The 16,054-nt window shown below is 41.5% G+C and overlaps 2 protein-coding genes across 3 annotated transcripts in view; both read left to right on the top strand.

The window, feature by feature from the left end:
• Positions 1 to 193: 193 nt before the first annotated feature.
• NOP10 (NOP10 ribonucleoprotein) lies at positions 194 to 1,017 on the top strand. The gene is made up of 2 exons (XM_008142950.3): positions 194 to 327; positions 629 to 1,017. Exons 1-2 carry the CDS (start codon positions 274 to 276, stop codon positions 767 to 769), a joined length of 195 nt encoding a protein of 64 aa, XP_008141172.1. The 5' UTR covers positions 194 to 273; the 3' UTR covers positions 770 to 1,017.
• A 5,547-nt stretch (positions 1,018 to 6,564) lies between these two features.
• SLC12A6 (solute carrier family 12 member 6) overlaps positions 6,565 to 16,054 on the top strand; it is a 107,118-nt gene continuing 97,628 nt past the window's right edge. For both annotated transcript variants that reach the window (XM_054716388.1, XM_054716387.1), the window contains exon 1: positions 6,565 to 7,079. In XM_054716388.1, coding sequence (XP_054572363.1) covers positions 6,809 to 7,079 — 271 coding nt within the window. In that variant the 5' untranslated portion in view covers positions 6,565 to 6,808. The remainder of the gene's footprint in view (positions 7,080 to 16,054) is intronic.

Genomic DNA, 16,054 nt, shown 5'->3' with positions numbered 1-16,054 from the left:
GCACACAATGGGCACATTTCACGTGTCTTAAAAAGCCTACAAGGTTGCAACTGAGCACCAATGGCTGCAAGGTTGCAACTTGGTTGCCACTGGGCCCACGTCCTGCACTAGTGCGCCGCCTTCTGCCCAGCCGGAGCGAGGCGCGCAATTGACTACATTTCCCGGCATGCCTTGAGAGCTAGTTCCGGCTATACCGGAAGAAAGTCGACGACCACGTGAGGCCCTCAGTAGAGAAGTGCAGACGGAGCTGGAACCTCCTGCTTCAGCGAGATCATGTTTCTCCAGTATTACCTCAATGAACAGGGAGACCGGGTCTATACCCTGAAGGTGAGAAGAGGGAACAGATGCCCATGGGCTTGGCGAGAATTGTCGGTGGGGAGGAGAGGTTGAGACTAGCCACCGAGTTGCCTCGCTGGGTGAGGGGAACTAGGAAGTCCAGGAGCCCGGCGTGGTGGAAGCTGGAGTGTATGACTGCTTGTTGTGGCCGTCGCGCGTCCTGTCTTCCTGTTGACTCTTTTTCGCGGGTCCCTTTCCCTATCCCAGCCTCCATGCCTCTTACGATGCCGGTGATTGCGTTTTCTCATCACTCCTGTACTGAGATTATGTCCTCTCTTTCTTCCTCGAGCAGAAGTTTGATCCTATCGGACAGCAGACCTGCTCGGCCCATCCTGCTCGGTTCTCCCCAGACGACAAATACTCTCGACACCGAGTCACCATCAAGAAACGTTTCAAGGTGCTGATGACCCAGCAACCGCGCCCTGTACTGTGAAGGTCCCTAAAATTTCATGTCTCTCCTGCCACCGGCGACCCCTCTGAGACTTTTCCGAAACCAAGCTTTTCAGTCTGTGAGCCTTGAAGCCTTCTTACCACCCTTGCTCTTTGGAATCGGTGTCATCGTTACCTTAGAATGATCATGCTTGTGTGAAGCAATCATGGTAGCACCCCCCACTTAAAGAAAACAAATTTGAGTCTGCTTTTCATATTTTGACTGCCACGTTATTAAAATGATTTGAAAGAGCTCTTATTTTCCATGTGTGGGGAAAAAAAGGAGTGGTTTAAAAAATAAAAATAAAAACACGAGGAAGATGAAAGAGTAACCCAGGGGTACACTTTGAAGAAAATCTTAAAAACTGCTGTACCTGGAGTAGTGCTGTACTGTTAGTGATAGGAGGGTGTTGGGGAAGGGAAGGTTGAGAAAGACTCACATAAATGTCGGCCTTCACTGAACAGTACCCCTGGGGTCATGTAACTAATTTCTTGCCCCTTGGAATGACGTTTTGACTCAAAATGGAAGAGTTGCTTGACAGGCAATAACCATATTGTAGAGCAGTGGTCGGCAAACTGCGTCTCGAGAGCCACATGCGGCTCTTTGGCCCCTTGAGTTTTTAGCAAAGGCCAGCTTAGGAGTACCCTAATTAAGTTAATAACAATGTACCTACCTATATAGTTTAAGTTTAAAAAATTTGGCTCTCAAAAGAAATTTCAGTCGTTGTACTGTTGATATTTGGCTCTGTTGACTAATGAGTTTGCCGACCACTGTTGTAGAAGGAAGGCAGTGAATTGGAAGTCAGGAAACCAGGATTTTCCCCGCTTTGTATAACTTTAAGATTAAAGTCACTTTACCTGTTTAGTCCCATTTTTCTCATCATTTCTAAGTTCTCTTCCAACTCTAAAATGATTTGGATCAGTGGTGGATCTTAATTTACCTACAGTGTTGTCTAACCGTTGTGAATATTTATGCATATTTACTGCCCCTCTGGTAATATTCCCAGGCTTTTAGTTCTCTTCAAGGAATTGCCCTCTTACAGTAGACACCTAATTTTATAGTCTCTCTGGCAGCTAGCTGCTATGTGGAACTACATAGATCTTAATTTAAAAGATGACCTACAAGAGATTCAAGCAGAGATTTTGTTTCTCAAGCTACTGTTCGGGGTTAATAACAAAAATACTGGGAGATTTTTGAGTTTTGGAGCAGCTGTCATGGAGCAACCATGAAATTTTTATCCAATTACTTTATATTAAAGGGAAAATAAGGCAAAATATTGTGTATAAGGGCATTCAAAAAATGCTAGCTTGCTTTTTTGTCTCTCTTTGTCAAGTTAATCCTCTCATTTCCCAGTCTTCTCATTTGTGGCTTTTGACATTGGATTTGAATGTTTGCTTAATGCTACAGATTTAAAAATTGCTTTGTGGAGATTGTGTGCTAATTACACAGTATTTTTTTTATTGCATCAAAATTTTAGACTCCAGAAGCAGATGTAACTTAAATCAGTGCAAATTTAATTTATTTAAAATTGATCCCAAAATGGGTTAGATATGTTTCTCTTGAAATCTGAAGTCTGAGCATCCCAGCAGAAAAGTTCAGGATAATTGTTGACTGATGAGGAAAAAAAAATCTAAACTTGGATTGAAGTTAATGGAAGATATGATTTTCAAATCAATTACTTTAACTTATAGGAATAATGAAATGAAATACTTGTTTCCTGCTTAACATTTTTTTCTTAGTCTATTCACTTACAGGGTTCTTAGCTATAGATCTGACAGATTTTAAAGAGTTATCTGGTCCTATTAAGGAGATAATGATTGAAGAAATGTTTAAAATTATGCAAATGGCTAGGAAAAAGTTCTGCTATGGAAGTTTCTTAAGCACCTGTCAGTTAGTGAAATCTCCCATTTTTTTAATGTTGACTGTAATTCTATCTTTATAATTTACACCCCCCCCCCCCACCTACCCCCCTCCCCCATACTATATTCTGTGTAGACAACTGAAAAGACTTTGACCTGGAAATATTTTGAATTGAAGTAGAATAGAAAGGCAAACTGGTTTGAATATACCAAGGACTTTTTCCTTAAGACATCTTCTAGGTATTAACATCTGAGATGTGCTCAGAAATATAAGAGCCTTAAGAGGTTTAGTATGTTGTTATTAGGCAGAGTTTACATATATAAGTGAGTGAAAATACTCTGGTATAAAACAAAATTTGATGTTGCAGAACTCCAGCATCCTCCTATATAATAAAGAGGTAATATGCAAATTAACCCTCATGTCATCACAAGATGGCTGCCTATGACCAGGCCGGCAGGAGGGTAGTGAGGAACAACCAAACGACTGAAAAGCAGGCTGCATGGGGCAACCAGGCCGGCAGGGGGCTTAGTGAGGGACCACCAAACGACTGAACAAACAGGCTGCGTGGGGTGACCAGGCTGGTGTGGGGGCCATGAGGGGTGACCAGGCTGGCGGGGCGGGGGGGCAGTTGGGGGTGACCAGGCTGGCTGGGGGGGCAGTTAGGGGCAACCAGACCAGCAGAGGGGGGCGGTTGGGGGCAACCAGGTCAGCAGGGAGAGCAGTAAGGGGTGACTAGGCCAGCAGGGAGGGGGCAATTGGGGGTGACCAGGCCAGCAAGGGGGGGGGGCATTTAGGGGTGACCAGGCAGGCAGGCAGGTGAGCGATTAGGGGCCAGCGGTCCAGGATTGTGAGAGGGATGTCTGACTGCCGGTTTAGGCCGAATCCCCAGTATTGGGCCTAAACCAGCAGTTGGACATCCCCCAAGGGGTCCTGGATGGGAGAGGGTGCAGACTGGGCTGAGGGGGACCCCCACACACACACACACCCTGTGCACGAATTTCATGCACCAGGCCTCTAGTTTCTTTATAAAGGGAAAGTCTCTGAGATTTGAATGAACAGCAGAACTACCTGAGAAAAAAACTAATCCTTCAGGGAGGTCAATTTCTTGCTTCTTTAAGTTAAAATCAATAGGCACAAGCTTTATAAAAGCATCCAGCTTTGAGGAGATTTACATTTTAAATGGAAATTGTTTCTCATTTTGTTACCTGGATCTTTTTAGTTAGACTTTGGACTTTGTCATTTGATAAAGGAGAATTTCCTGGCTCAGGTCTTACAGTTCTGATCTATTGCTAAGGATGATGCTTAAACATTTCCACGTGTGTAGAGCAAGGGCACAGGCAAAGCCAGGGCCCAGATTATTAAATTTAAATGTCTTGATCAAAGCTACAAGAAATAACTTTCAAACAAAACATTGATGAGCCAAAATATATTGGACACCTCTATTCATGCATTAACTAAATAAGCTAAGAACAACATTCTGGTGGCAGTAGTAGGGAAAACACTGGGAATGGGATCAAGAGAAAGTATCTTATTCAGGTCTAAAATAAAGATGTTTTCATTAATGGAATGTTCAGTATGACTAGAAAGTGAATATAGCATTTTTTCAACTTTATTGAGGTATAGTTGACAAACTACATATTTAATATGTACAACATGAGTTAATAGCTGTATACATTGTGAAAGACAGCATAAAGTACAGGAAAAGGTGGGAATATGTAGCTGCATAAATTTGAGCATACAATGCAGTGATTTTCAACCTTTTTTAAAAAATATATTTTTATTGATTTCAGAGGAATGGAAAAGGAGAGAGTTAGAAACATCAATGATGAGAGAGAATCATTGTTCGGCTGCCTCCTGCATGCCCCACACTGGAGATCAAACCCAAAACCCAGGAATGTGCCCTGACTGGGAATCGAACTGTGACCTTCTGGTTCGTAGGTCGATGCTTAACCACTGAGGCACACCGGTTGGGCTCAACCTTTTTAATCTCATGGCACACATGTAAAATAATTACTAAAATTCCGTGGCACACCAAAAAAAATTTTTTTTGCCAATCTGACCAATAAAAAAGGGGGGGGGTGTAATTTTGATACATTCACACCTGATAGCTGTAATTTTTTTATTTGACAATCTAAGGGAAAAGAGGTCAGTGCCCCTGACTAAATAGTAAGGTTATTGCAGGTTTTAAAAATTCTTGCAGCACGCCAGTTGAAAATCACTGACACAATGCTTTAGAATAGACTTCTACATAAAAATTCCATTGAGGGAAGGGTCATACCTGCATATATGGTATTGGGAGGTTTGTGATTTAAAATAATTTAAAAAATCATGGCCCAAACTGGTTTGGCTCAGTGGATAGAACATGGGCTCCAGTCAAGGACACTTGCCTCAGTTGCAGGCAGGGTTCTGTGGCCTCTGTCGGAGGCAACCAATCCATGTGTCTCTCACATCAATGATTCTCTCCCCTTCCTTCCACTCTAAAAATCAATGGAAAAATGTCCTCGGGTTAGGATTAACCAAAAAACCATGAATTTTCAGGGGCCCTCTTATTAAAGAGGGGGTATTTGAAGTCCTGAGGACAAGGGGCAGGGCCTACTCCCTGAGATTCCTCCAGAGTGAGGAGAGGCAAGAAAGCAGGACTAAGAAGGAAGAGGATTTGTTTTCTGAAGTGCAGGTAGCTCAGGTCCAGACATCCAATTACAATTCCCGTCGTGCCCAGGGCCTCCGACGTGGCCCCGCCCCTCAACCGGGTCCCGCTGTAACTTGTGCGAGCGAGCGCATGCGCGCACGCAGCCCCGTCCCGGGGGGCCGCAGAGGCTGGGCGGGGCTCCCGGCACTTGCGGGGACGGTTCCACCCTGTGACCGCTCCCGGCTCCTCTTAGGACAGTTAACCTCGAATGAGGAACAAGCCGGGAGGGAAGGGAGGGCCTGCGGCGGCGCGAGCACCGCCCGCCGAACCGGGGGCCGGGAGCGGCGAGGTCACGTAACTGCTGTTCTGGCGTCCGGCCGGCCCTCCCGGCAGCCCGAGCCCTCCCGGGCGCGCGGCGGCTCCGAAACAGTTACCGGCTCGTAAACAACAGCTGCGCGCGCACCCCGCATCAGCTGGCGCCGGGATCCCACACCTGCGACCTCCGCGCGTCATCGCCGCCCCCTCCCGCACAGCCAGCCAGGACCAGCCTGCGAGGCTGTCTCCTCTTTTGCTAGGACTCGACCTGCGCCAGGGACCTGGTAGGGGAGAAAGCGGCTCCCAGCGAAGCGTTGGCTTGTCCCGTCTGTCCCACGCAGGGGAAACCTAGCGAGCGGACCTTGGGCTCGATGGACTAGCGACGACTTGCCACGACCCTGAGCCGCAGTCCGAGGTGTCCGCTGGCCGCTCTTCCCAGATCCCAGGGACCTTCCTGCCAGAAGAGCGGGTGGGCCACCCCCGCAGACCTCTCCGAGGCAGGAATCCATCCGCTCTGCCCCTGCATCCTCCTCCTCTGCTCACCCTTCTCTCCTCCTTCTCCGTCCTCGTGTGGGATATTTTCCCCGTTATGCATGCGCACCTCTCCCACCAGACACAACTGGATTATCGGCCTCAAAAACCTCGGGTGGCTCTACTACACACACCTCCTCCCAGCCAGACCTGTGGGGTATTCACCTGATACACAACAGGTGGCCGGTACCGCTTTTTTTTTTTTTTTTTTTCAATCTCTCTGCTGTATTTGCATCATAAGGGTGGGCCTCTGTGTGCACTTGGCTCAACTAAAACCGTGAGACATTTACCAGATAAAGAACCAACTACCTTGGCCGACACCTGGGGGTCGAAGGAAGAAAGGCTTCATTCACCTGCTTCTCTCAGATCATGGCACTGAGCCCGCAGCCCTGGATCAGGAGACATAGCTAGCTAGCTCTTCATTCTGAAGGAACGAAGTTACACGAGATTGACATCGTTTTGTCTTTTTTTTTTTTTTCCCCCCTCTTAAATATTTTTCAGCTACTGGTAGTGCACTTTCTAGTACAGTCTGCTTGAATTCTGAGTATAAAGATTCTCATCTGGGGCTCTGTGTGGTGTAAATCAAGGTAATTGGTGGTTTTTGAAGTTGTCTTTTCTATTTTTGCGATCGAAAGCAGCTAGCGTTGGAGGAAGGATTTTGCGGGGATTTCCTTTGTGCCCTCTTAAAGGAAAAGAAAAAGAAAAAAATGCATCCTCCAGAAACCACCACCAAGATGGCTTCAGTTCGGTTCATGGTGACACCAACAAAGATTGACGATATTCCAGGTTTGTCAGACACCAGCCCAGACCTCAGCTCCAGGTCCAGTTCCCGAGTAAGATTTAGCTCCCGGGAGAGTATGCCTGAAACGAGCCGTAGTGAGCCTATGAGTGAGATGTCTGGAGCCACCACTTCACTGGCAACTTTGGCACTGGATCCAGCCAGTGACCGGACTTCTAACCCCCAGGATGTCACTGAGGGTAAGTAGAAACCCAGATGACAGGATTCTTCCTTTATTGGTTTATTTACCAAGGATGACTCTTCTGAGAGATCGTTTTTCTGTTATCATACAGTAATCAGGAACCAAGGTACCTCTTTGTGAGGTGCTGAGGAGCCCTTTGAAATAATGGGTAGCATAGTGGTTCTATTGCAGTAGCAATTTGGCATGTGGAGGGTGTATGGCAAGAAGTAATGTATATTTTGACTTCCCCATTTTTGTCTCCTTAGCATTGAAATATGGGTATCTTGGTTAAGGGTGAAGAGCAAAGAATTGAATAGTTTTTCAGCACAGAGAATCCTAAATTCTAGCTTTGGGGCTCTAACTTTTACAGTCTGCTTTTAAGGCCATTTACAAGGAGTAGTTATTGATCACATATTAATTATTGGTTTTTCTACAAAGACTTGAGATATTGTATCACAAAATTTTTTTTTTTTTATTATAATTAACAGAAACAGTAGTTCAAGTAGCTAAGCTTACTCAGCTGAGGCTGAGTAGACCTAGTGTGCTATCCTTTTGAATAGAGAAATTCTAAAGAGGTTTGTAGGGGCTGATTCCAACTTAATGTTTTCACTTTAAACTTTAAAGGGCATGTATTGAGTATTGAACCTTTGTAGTCAGGAAGTAGCACACAAGCCACTTCTAACTTAGATTGACCACTGAAGACTTTTAGCTTCCTGAACCAATCAATTTGTGTTGGCTAGCTTGGACCTTTTCGTTGGATTTAGTGAGAAGAGGTGATGAGGAGAGAAATGAATTAAGAGATCATAACATTTTTTGAGAACTGCCGTACTGCTTCATATATTTAGTTTTATATTCTTTATATATTTAGTTCTGTATTCTAACTGTAGATAAGTCTGTTAGTGGAAATTTCTAGTAAGAATCTTAGACTCTGAAAATGATATTCTACCCAAATTTGAAAACCATAGCTTCAACCACTGACTTTTAAAAGAGAGGCTGACTTACCGTTTTCTAGTGTCAGGAAATACTGTCCTCCTAACCCAAGGGGTGAGGAAACCAGAATAATTTTAGTTCCTTATTTCTGTTTGTATTTTTCAATGTCTGTAAAGAAGGTAGATTTGGTAGTTTATAGTCCTAGAATTCACTTATCTTCAACTAATCATTTATTTAATGGAGATATTACAGGTTGGTTTTTGGACTTAACTATTTTCAACTTGACAAACTTTACACTGTTTACACAGCATTTAAATTGCATTATAAAATAAAAAATAATTCCCTTTCTTCCAAATTAACTCTAAATTATAGTTGTTTACATACTGTATTGAGGTTGTAAAAATATCAGATAAAGGCTATATCGGTGTTAATTTTTTTTATTGCTGTAATTGTCATTAGGTAATTTATAGTTAAATGTTTTTAGATTTATGGCTTATATGTTATGGAATTGCATTTGTATTTTGTTTTAAAAAGTGGGTTTGTTTCTGAAATGTGTTAGCTTTTGAGAACAGGATTCTTGTCCAGGCCGTTACCTTACCTGTAAGCATTCTTTACAGTCCAGAGTGGTATCATTTTATACTATAAGAGGAAAACGTGGATTTCACCTATGTGTAGGTGAAATCTATGTTGTTTACGTGGATACAGAAGTTAAAGCTTGGCTCTATATATAGCATATTTCTTAATGTTTAAATATTCTCTGGTACCAGATGAAAGGGAAATTAACTGTCCAGCCATTGGATCACACATTCCCCCATATTCTGAAGAAACTAGTTTCCTACTTTCCCCATGACCTACTTTTTCTCTTTTTTAAAATTTTTATTCTTATGAAGACTATCATCCTTTGATATATTTTTCTCACCATTAGAGGGAACTGGTTAGAAATATAATTATTTCACCTTTGGCTTTCTAATCCCTTGTTAGACATAGGTCTTCAAAGAATGTTGTTGTCAAGAAAATCAAGGACATATATAAACTACATTTGTCTCTGGGCTGGAGTTAGTGTAGGAAAGCTACTTCCTTTTCTACAATTAACTCTATTTTTTATTAATTTCAGAGAGTAAGGGAGCGGGAGAGAGAGATAGAAACATCAATGATGAGAGGAAATCATTGATTGGCTGCCTCCTGCACGCCCCCTACTGGGGATCGAGCCCGAATTGTGCCTGCCCTTGTGGGAATTGAACCTGGGACCCTTCAGTCCACAGGCTGATGCTCTATCCACTGAGCAAAACCAGCTAGGGCCAATTAACTCTATTTTTAAGCTCATAGTGTATTTCAAAATTGTGTTTGCTATTTTAATATTTAGAATTCTGTTGTGTGTGTACATATATATATATATATATATATATTTCCCTTTCCACACATCCTTCTATGGTTGTAATATTGTTATGATTCTCAATCCTTTCCCCACAATCCTCAGGCCTCCCATGTTACTTACTGTAGAGAAGTTTGCCACGCTAAGTTTGTTTTTTATTACATACCTTTTACTCACATTACATTGCACAACCAAGGCAGGGGTGATGCATGAAGTTTTAAATACTTAGATCTGTATTTTAATTTTTTCTACTGTTGGCCTTTTGCTATCAAAGTATTTATTGTTCTCTTTTCATTGTGTCAGGGTTCATTAGAAGTTATGGGACTGTCCAGCTGGTAAATAAAATCAAGACTCTTAGCACTGTATTTGCTTATGCCTAAAGAATGTCTTAAAGATACAGAAGGAACTGTTGAGAATGGATATCTCAACAGACACTAACAGACTAAAGGAATTTGAAAATAGAGTGGAGAGTGGGAATTTTTCTTTCAATTTAGAAGGACATGTACAATTTTTTATATTAAGAGTATCACTTTTATAATAAAATTTTTAAAGAGGCATAGCATGTTAGGTAATATCAGGTAATCAAGAATTGAATTTGGGTCAAACCTCATTTTAATGAATGAGGAAACTAAGGCTTACAGAGACAGTTATATTGTAGATCACAGAGTGGCAAAACCAAAGCTGACATGCAGGCCTTCTGGCTTCTATCCAGTGCTTTCCATTTATATCATTTTGCTTCTGCTAGGATGAACATTTTATTACATTTGCTTCATGAGTATTTGACTATCTTAATTGATGGTCAAAAGAACAATACCAAAAGAGAGCAAGGAACATATTTTTATATGCCTCATACAGGCTGTAATACATTTCAACCTTTTATAATCAATAAAGGTTCTGATATGTGTGAGGCACTCTGGTAGGAATTATAGGAAATATTCAGGTAATATATTGTTTCTGCCTTTGGAGAGCTCATCCGTAGTGGTGAAAATAACGAGAACACTATCCATTCCTTCATCAAATATCAACTGAGCACTTATGGGTCAGGCCCTGTTCTGGGTATTTAAGGATACAGGACTGATAAAAAGAATTTAATAACTATTCTAAGGAAAACTATGATCTAATAGAGAAAGGAAACACATTTTTATATAAATTACTAGAGGCCTGATGCATGAAGATTCATGCAAGAATGAGCCTTCCTTCCCCTGGCTGCCACCACCGCCTTCACTCTGGCTGGAGCCACCTTTCTGCCTTCCCATGCTGCCCAGAGGCCTGGAGTGGTTGGGGCAGTGCAGAATGTGTGTGTCGTCACCATGGCAAGTGTCCCGCCCTGTCCCCAGCCACTTGGTGCCTGTGTATGCAAATTAACCTGCCATCTTTGTTGGGTAAACTTGCATACTCACTCCTGATTGGCTGGTGGGTGTCGTGAAGGTATGGTCAATTTGCATCTTACTCTTTTATTAGTGTAGATAATGCTGTATGATAAATGCAACAATAGAAATACACATCAAAACACAAAAAATAGAAAAATACAGAAAATTTTAGAATAATACACAGTAAAAAAATACAGCAAAGGAAAGTGATGAACTGAGGTGAAATGGAGACCTAACAGAGGAATTAATGAGGTAAAGTTGTTGTGAAAGATGTGGAAGGATCAGACTGTGGTCAGACAGTTGAATGCTGGAGTTAATGGTTTCAGAGGAGGGGCAGTTCCAGTGTTAACATGATATATTGTACAGCCTTGGAAGTAGGTTTCTGAAGTGGAGTAGACTTAAAAGCCAGTTGAGTCAAAGAGCTCCATCTATTCCAACTAAGACTGGCTGTTACCAAGTTTTTATGGAGCAGCATTAGGTGGTAGAGATGCAAAAATAATTAAGGTAAGTCCCTCCCTCAAGAGTCACCCTCTCTGAAACCTTTTCAGATTCATCCCTACACCCAGATAGAATAGAACTAATCTATTTCTTTAAGTCCCTATGTCCCTTATACTTATTATTACTATTATACTAGAGGCCCGGTGCACGGACTTATGCATGGGAAAGGGAATGGTCCCTCAGCCTGGCCTACGCCCTCTCGCAATCCGGGACCCCTCAGGGGATGTAGCAGTGCGCCAAGTAGCAGGCAGTCAGGGAGGAGCCCAAGCTGGCGCTGCACCGCTTGGCCTGCTGCGCCTGCCGCCGGTGCTCAGTAGCGCTGCCGTGGAGTCAGGAGAGGCTTCTGCTGCCGCAGCTGTGCTCACCAGCCGTGAGCCCGGCTTCTGGCTAAGCGGCACTCCCCCTGTGGGAGTGCACTGACCACCAGGGGGCAGCTCCTGCATTGAGTGCCTGCCCCCTTGTGGTCAGTGCACATCATAGCAACTGGTCGACCAGTTGTTCTGGTCGTTCGGTCATAACGGTCACTTAAGCTTTTATATTATAGATAACAGCACCTATTTCACTTAATTTTGTTTTGTTTACATGTTATCTTTCTCAATTAGGCTGACGGTTCTCTTAAGGACAGAGACAAAAGTTGTTTTGGTATCTTCAGCACCTAGAATAATGGTGATGCCACATAACTTGTACTCAATAAATATATACTAAGTTGAAGATATAGAGTTAAAAAACAGGGATGCATTTTACTGTTTTCTGTGGTGTATGTATAATTGAAAACATCCTATATAATAAAAGCCTAGCTGGCGTCACGCCCTCATGTGACGTCGTCACAAGGTGGCCGCGCGCACAGTAGAGGCAGGGCCTGGCGGCCGCTCCATGTGATAAGGCCTGGAGGTCCCGCAGCTCTGCATGGTGCGGAGGAGGCTGGTCCTGGCATCTCCATTGCCTCGCACAGAGGAGGCAGGTCCCGGCGGAGGAGGTGGGTCGTGGCAGGGGAGGGCAGTTGGGGGCGATGAGGCTGGAAGGGGAGCAGTTAGGCATCAATCAGGCCGGCAGGGGAGCAGTTAGAGGGCGATCAGGCTGGCAGACAGAAGCGGTTAGGAGCCAGCAGTCCCGGATTGTGAGAGGGATGTCTGACTGCCGGTTGGGATCGGGCCTAAACCGGTAGTCAGACATCCCCCGAGGGGTCCCAGATTGGAGAGGGTGCAGGCTGGGTTGAGGAACAGCACCCCCCTACCCCCGCACAAATTTCATGCACCGAGCCTCTAGTCTATAATAAAAACTTTAAAATTGTTGAGCTGCAATTAGGTGCTTTAATAGAAAAGGCTTTCTTTTATAGAAGTTTATCATAGAATGCTCTAGATCAGCGGTTCTCAACCTGTGGGTCATGACCCCTTTGGGGGTCGAACAACCCTTTCACAGGGGTTGCCTAAGACCATTGGAAAACACAGATATTTACATTACGATTCATAACAGTAGCAAAATTACAGTTATGAAGTAGAAACGAAAATAATTTTATGGTTGGGGGTCACCACAACATGAGGAACTGTATTAAAGGGTTGCGGCATTAGGAAGGTTGAGAACCACTGCTCTAGATAATTTGATTAAATGCCAGTGATTGGCAAAGTGGTGCTTCAACTTCTTCTCTTTTATCTTTAATGGTCTCTTCTTTGTCCTCACTAATTCTTCCCACCAAGGATTTCATTCTTTTCCTCACAGTGGCATGTTCTTAATTCCAGATTCTCATAAGCTTTGCTTTGATATTACCTACTGGAATAGAAAATAAAGAAGATACGCTTGGGGACCTGGGGACCTCATAAAAGTCATACTTTCCCATTTTAATTAAGGCTGTTAGAAAAAGGGGAATGTTTCTCATACTGACTTTTAAGGCAATTTGTAATGACCTATGAGTATGACATGCTGTAAACTTTTGGATAGTGGACTCTGTTTGCCTAATAAATACTTGTGGACTAGCAAGACCCTTGTGCAAATTCTAAAAAGGCACCCCTTCCAAACTTCATTGGAGAAGGGCAAATTGGATTTCAGCCCACAGCCTCCAGCCCCCTTTCCTTTTGGCCTGACACAATCTGCACAGCTACACGTGGTGGCCTTGTTGACTCAGAATAATGTAAATTATATGTGTTTTAAGTTCTTGGTGATGTGTTTCTTAACAGTAGGTATGAAAGTTTGGAGAGCTATATTGTAGGAATTATGAAATTATTTTATTTTTTGAATGGGTAAAACAAATGCAATATTTTAATAAAGTGTTATAAGTAAATGGAAAAACAAGGTATTTCCATTAAAACCCTAGGATTAGTGCTTTGCTCTATTTTTTAGAATCCCAGCAATTAAATATGAAGATATGAACACAGAACTTTAGAACATACAATACATACACACACAGCACTTTGCTTTAACTGTGGAAGTTCAGTTGTTGATTAATAGGAAATATTACAATACTTGCTCAGTTCTACAATGTTCATTTGTCATATTTTAAACACTTCTCATATTTAGATACATTTTACTTTTGAAGGATTTTAAACCACCATTAAATCATTGGAGGAATTTAGAGTTAACAGAATTTCATAATCAAGTCAATATTGTATGTAAGTTAATCTGAGAGACTATGCAAAACCTTTGGCTGTCTTAATTGAAAGAATGTAAGGGCTGAAGCTTTTTATTTTATTTTTTCCTTCTAAAATTGATTTTTTTTTTTTTTGCAGTTGAGAAGTACAGATATGGAAAACAAAAGCCTGTATTAAGTTATAAGGAAATGACAAGTATGTTTATGTCTTAAGTCTAACTTTGGGTTGTTGTTTTTTCTTTTTAAAATTTTCTGTTATTTTAGCTCAGAGCTGGGTTTCAGTCTCCAGTTTCCTTGCTAAATTAATCAGTGTCAACTTCTGCTTTGCATTTTTATTACTGCATTGCTAAGCCTTATTACATTTTTCATGGCCTTGAGAAATTTGTGCAAGATACTCACTTGATAGCATTCATCTGTTTACAGTTGGAACCATTTGGTAGGTAGCTTTAATTTTTAGGAAAGTGGCACCTGAATTTCCTTCATTTTACCAGCTGAGTCTGCTTTTACTTTGGGGTAAGGCTATTCATTTTTTATATTGCTAGTTTTAAAAAAGAAAACACTAATAGTTAAACATTCTTATATATACGTGTACATTTTCATTTTGCAGATCTATGAGAAATTGAATTCAACTGAAATTTATCTTTATCTTTATTCTATGTTGAGAGTATTAGCCCCTAGCTTTTAAAAAAATATCTAGAAATGATACTTCTTTTCAAAGTTGGTTAATCTACATCCTAAAATGCATGTAAAAATTATGTTTTGTTGATTTATTTTTTTCTCATTTAGCAGTGTGTTAGTTCCAAAAATAATTTAATAATTAGTAGGAAATAGAAAGTGCTCTTTCCTATCAGATGAAGTTAATTCTTTACTTTCCTAAAAATCATCAGTTTTGATTTTTTTTCATTGAAAAAAAAAAAGTAATTTTCTTCTGAGGTAAGAGGGGATTTCTTACCCAGGAGAAAACTGAAGCTGATATGGTTAAATAAGGAAAATGTGTGTGATTCTGATTCCATTGTTCTTATCATTACACTTTCTCTACTATATTAACAATGGCCGAAGCCGGTTTGGCTCAGTGGATGGAGCGTTGGTCTGCGGATTGGAAGGTCCCAGGTTCGATTCCGGTCAAGGGCATGTACATTGGTTGCGGGCACATCCCCCGGTGGGGGGTGTGCAGGAGGCTGCTGGTCGATGTCTCTCTCTCATCGATGTTTCTAGCTCTCTATCCCTCTCCATTCCTCTCTGTGAAAAATCAATAAAATATATATATTAAAAAAAAACAAACAATGGTTGGCTCTGTTGAAATATTAATTAAGCTTCGGTTGTATATTACAGAAGAGGAAGCATAAAAGAAATGCAATTTTTGTTTTGTGTACATTTTTGCAATTACTTTGGCATTGGGGGCATTAAAGGAAATAGTGGGGGGCAGTAAATAAAATGGCGTTTCCCAAATAACTTAAAGTTCTATGTTCCTAAAAGAAAATCTATTGAAACAATGTGTATTTTACTGTTTGTTGTTGTTTTTTTAACACAGATGATGTGCAAATACCAGGGCAGTGTAGTAGTGCTGAATTACCTGAACTGTTATTGATTTAGTTACTTGCATTAGTCCATCTGTCCTAAAGTTAATGAATATTTGTATTTTGACCCAAGTACAAATCTATTTTAAAATGTTTTGTTGCAAGGGAGGGAGGAAGTAATAACTTATAAAGACACTTTTTCTATGAGATGAAAATTAACCAGGACATTTTGTTTTGAATTGCGTTTTCACTTCCTGTTTTGAAAATATGCCCTAAGTTTCGACAATATGTTGCTTAATATCTGTTTTTATTTTCTATACACTGTTTATAGTGTTGACTAGAAGCTCATCTAGCAAGTATTTCACAATAAAAGAATGAAATGTCACATCAGAAATGAAATAACTGCCAGTGTTCTCTCTTTGGTTGGTGTTTCTTGGGTTCCATCATACCTGGACTATAATGACATTAGTCTAATGAAAGAGATGGGCAGCCTTATATAGGAACTAACAATATTGTAAAAAAAAAAAAAAAAAGTAACAGTGGAAACTGAGGGCCCAGAGTACTCATATACTTTTGATAATGCCTTTTTCGTATTTGGGTCAGCAGCCAAAATGACTGACTTAGCTATCAAATTAAAATAGCTATTCATCAACTATCCTACTGCATTCTTTTCTCTAGTCAAGACTCACAAGTTTAGGTCCCTGAAGAAGTAACTGGGTAAGGTGA

Source organism: Eptesicus fuscus, chromosome 5 (assembly GCF_027574615.1).
Source record: "Eptesicus fuscus isolate TK198812 chromosome 5, DD_ASM_mEF_20220401, whole genome shotgun sequence".
NCBI lineage: Eukaryota > Metazoa > Chordata > Mammalia > Chiroptera > Vespertilionidae > Eptesicus > Eptesicus fuscus.
The sequence above is the reverse complement of the archived record's forward strand: the minus strand, read 5'-3'. Positions and strand labels throughout refer to the sequence as shown.

Coding starts and splice junctions, on each gene's coding strand:
- NOP10 (XM_008142950.3), top strand. CDS start 274: ATGTTTCTCCAGTATTACCTCAATGAACAGGGAGACCGGGTCTATACC. Junction 328..628: donor ACCGGGTCTATACCCTGAAG/GTGAGAAGAGGG, acceptor TTCCTCGAGCAG/AAGTTTGATCCTATCGGACA.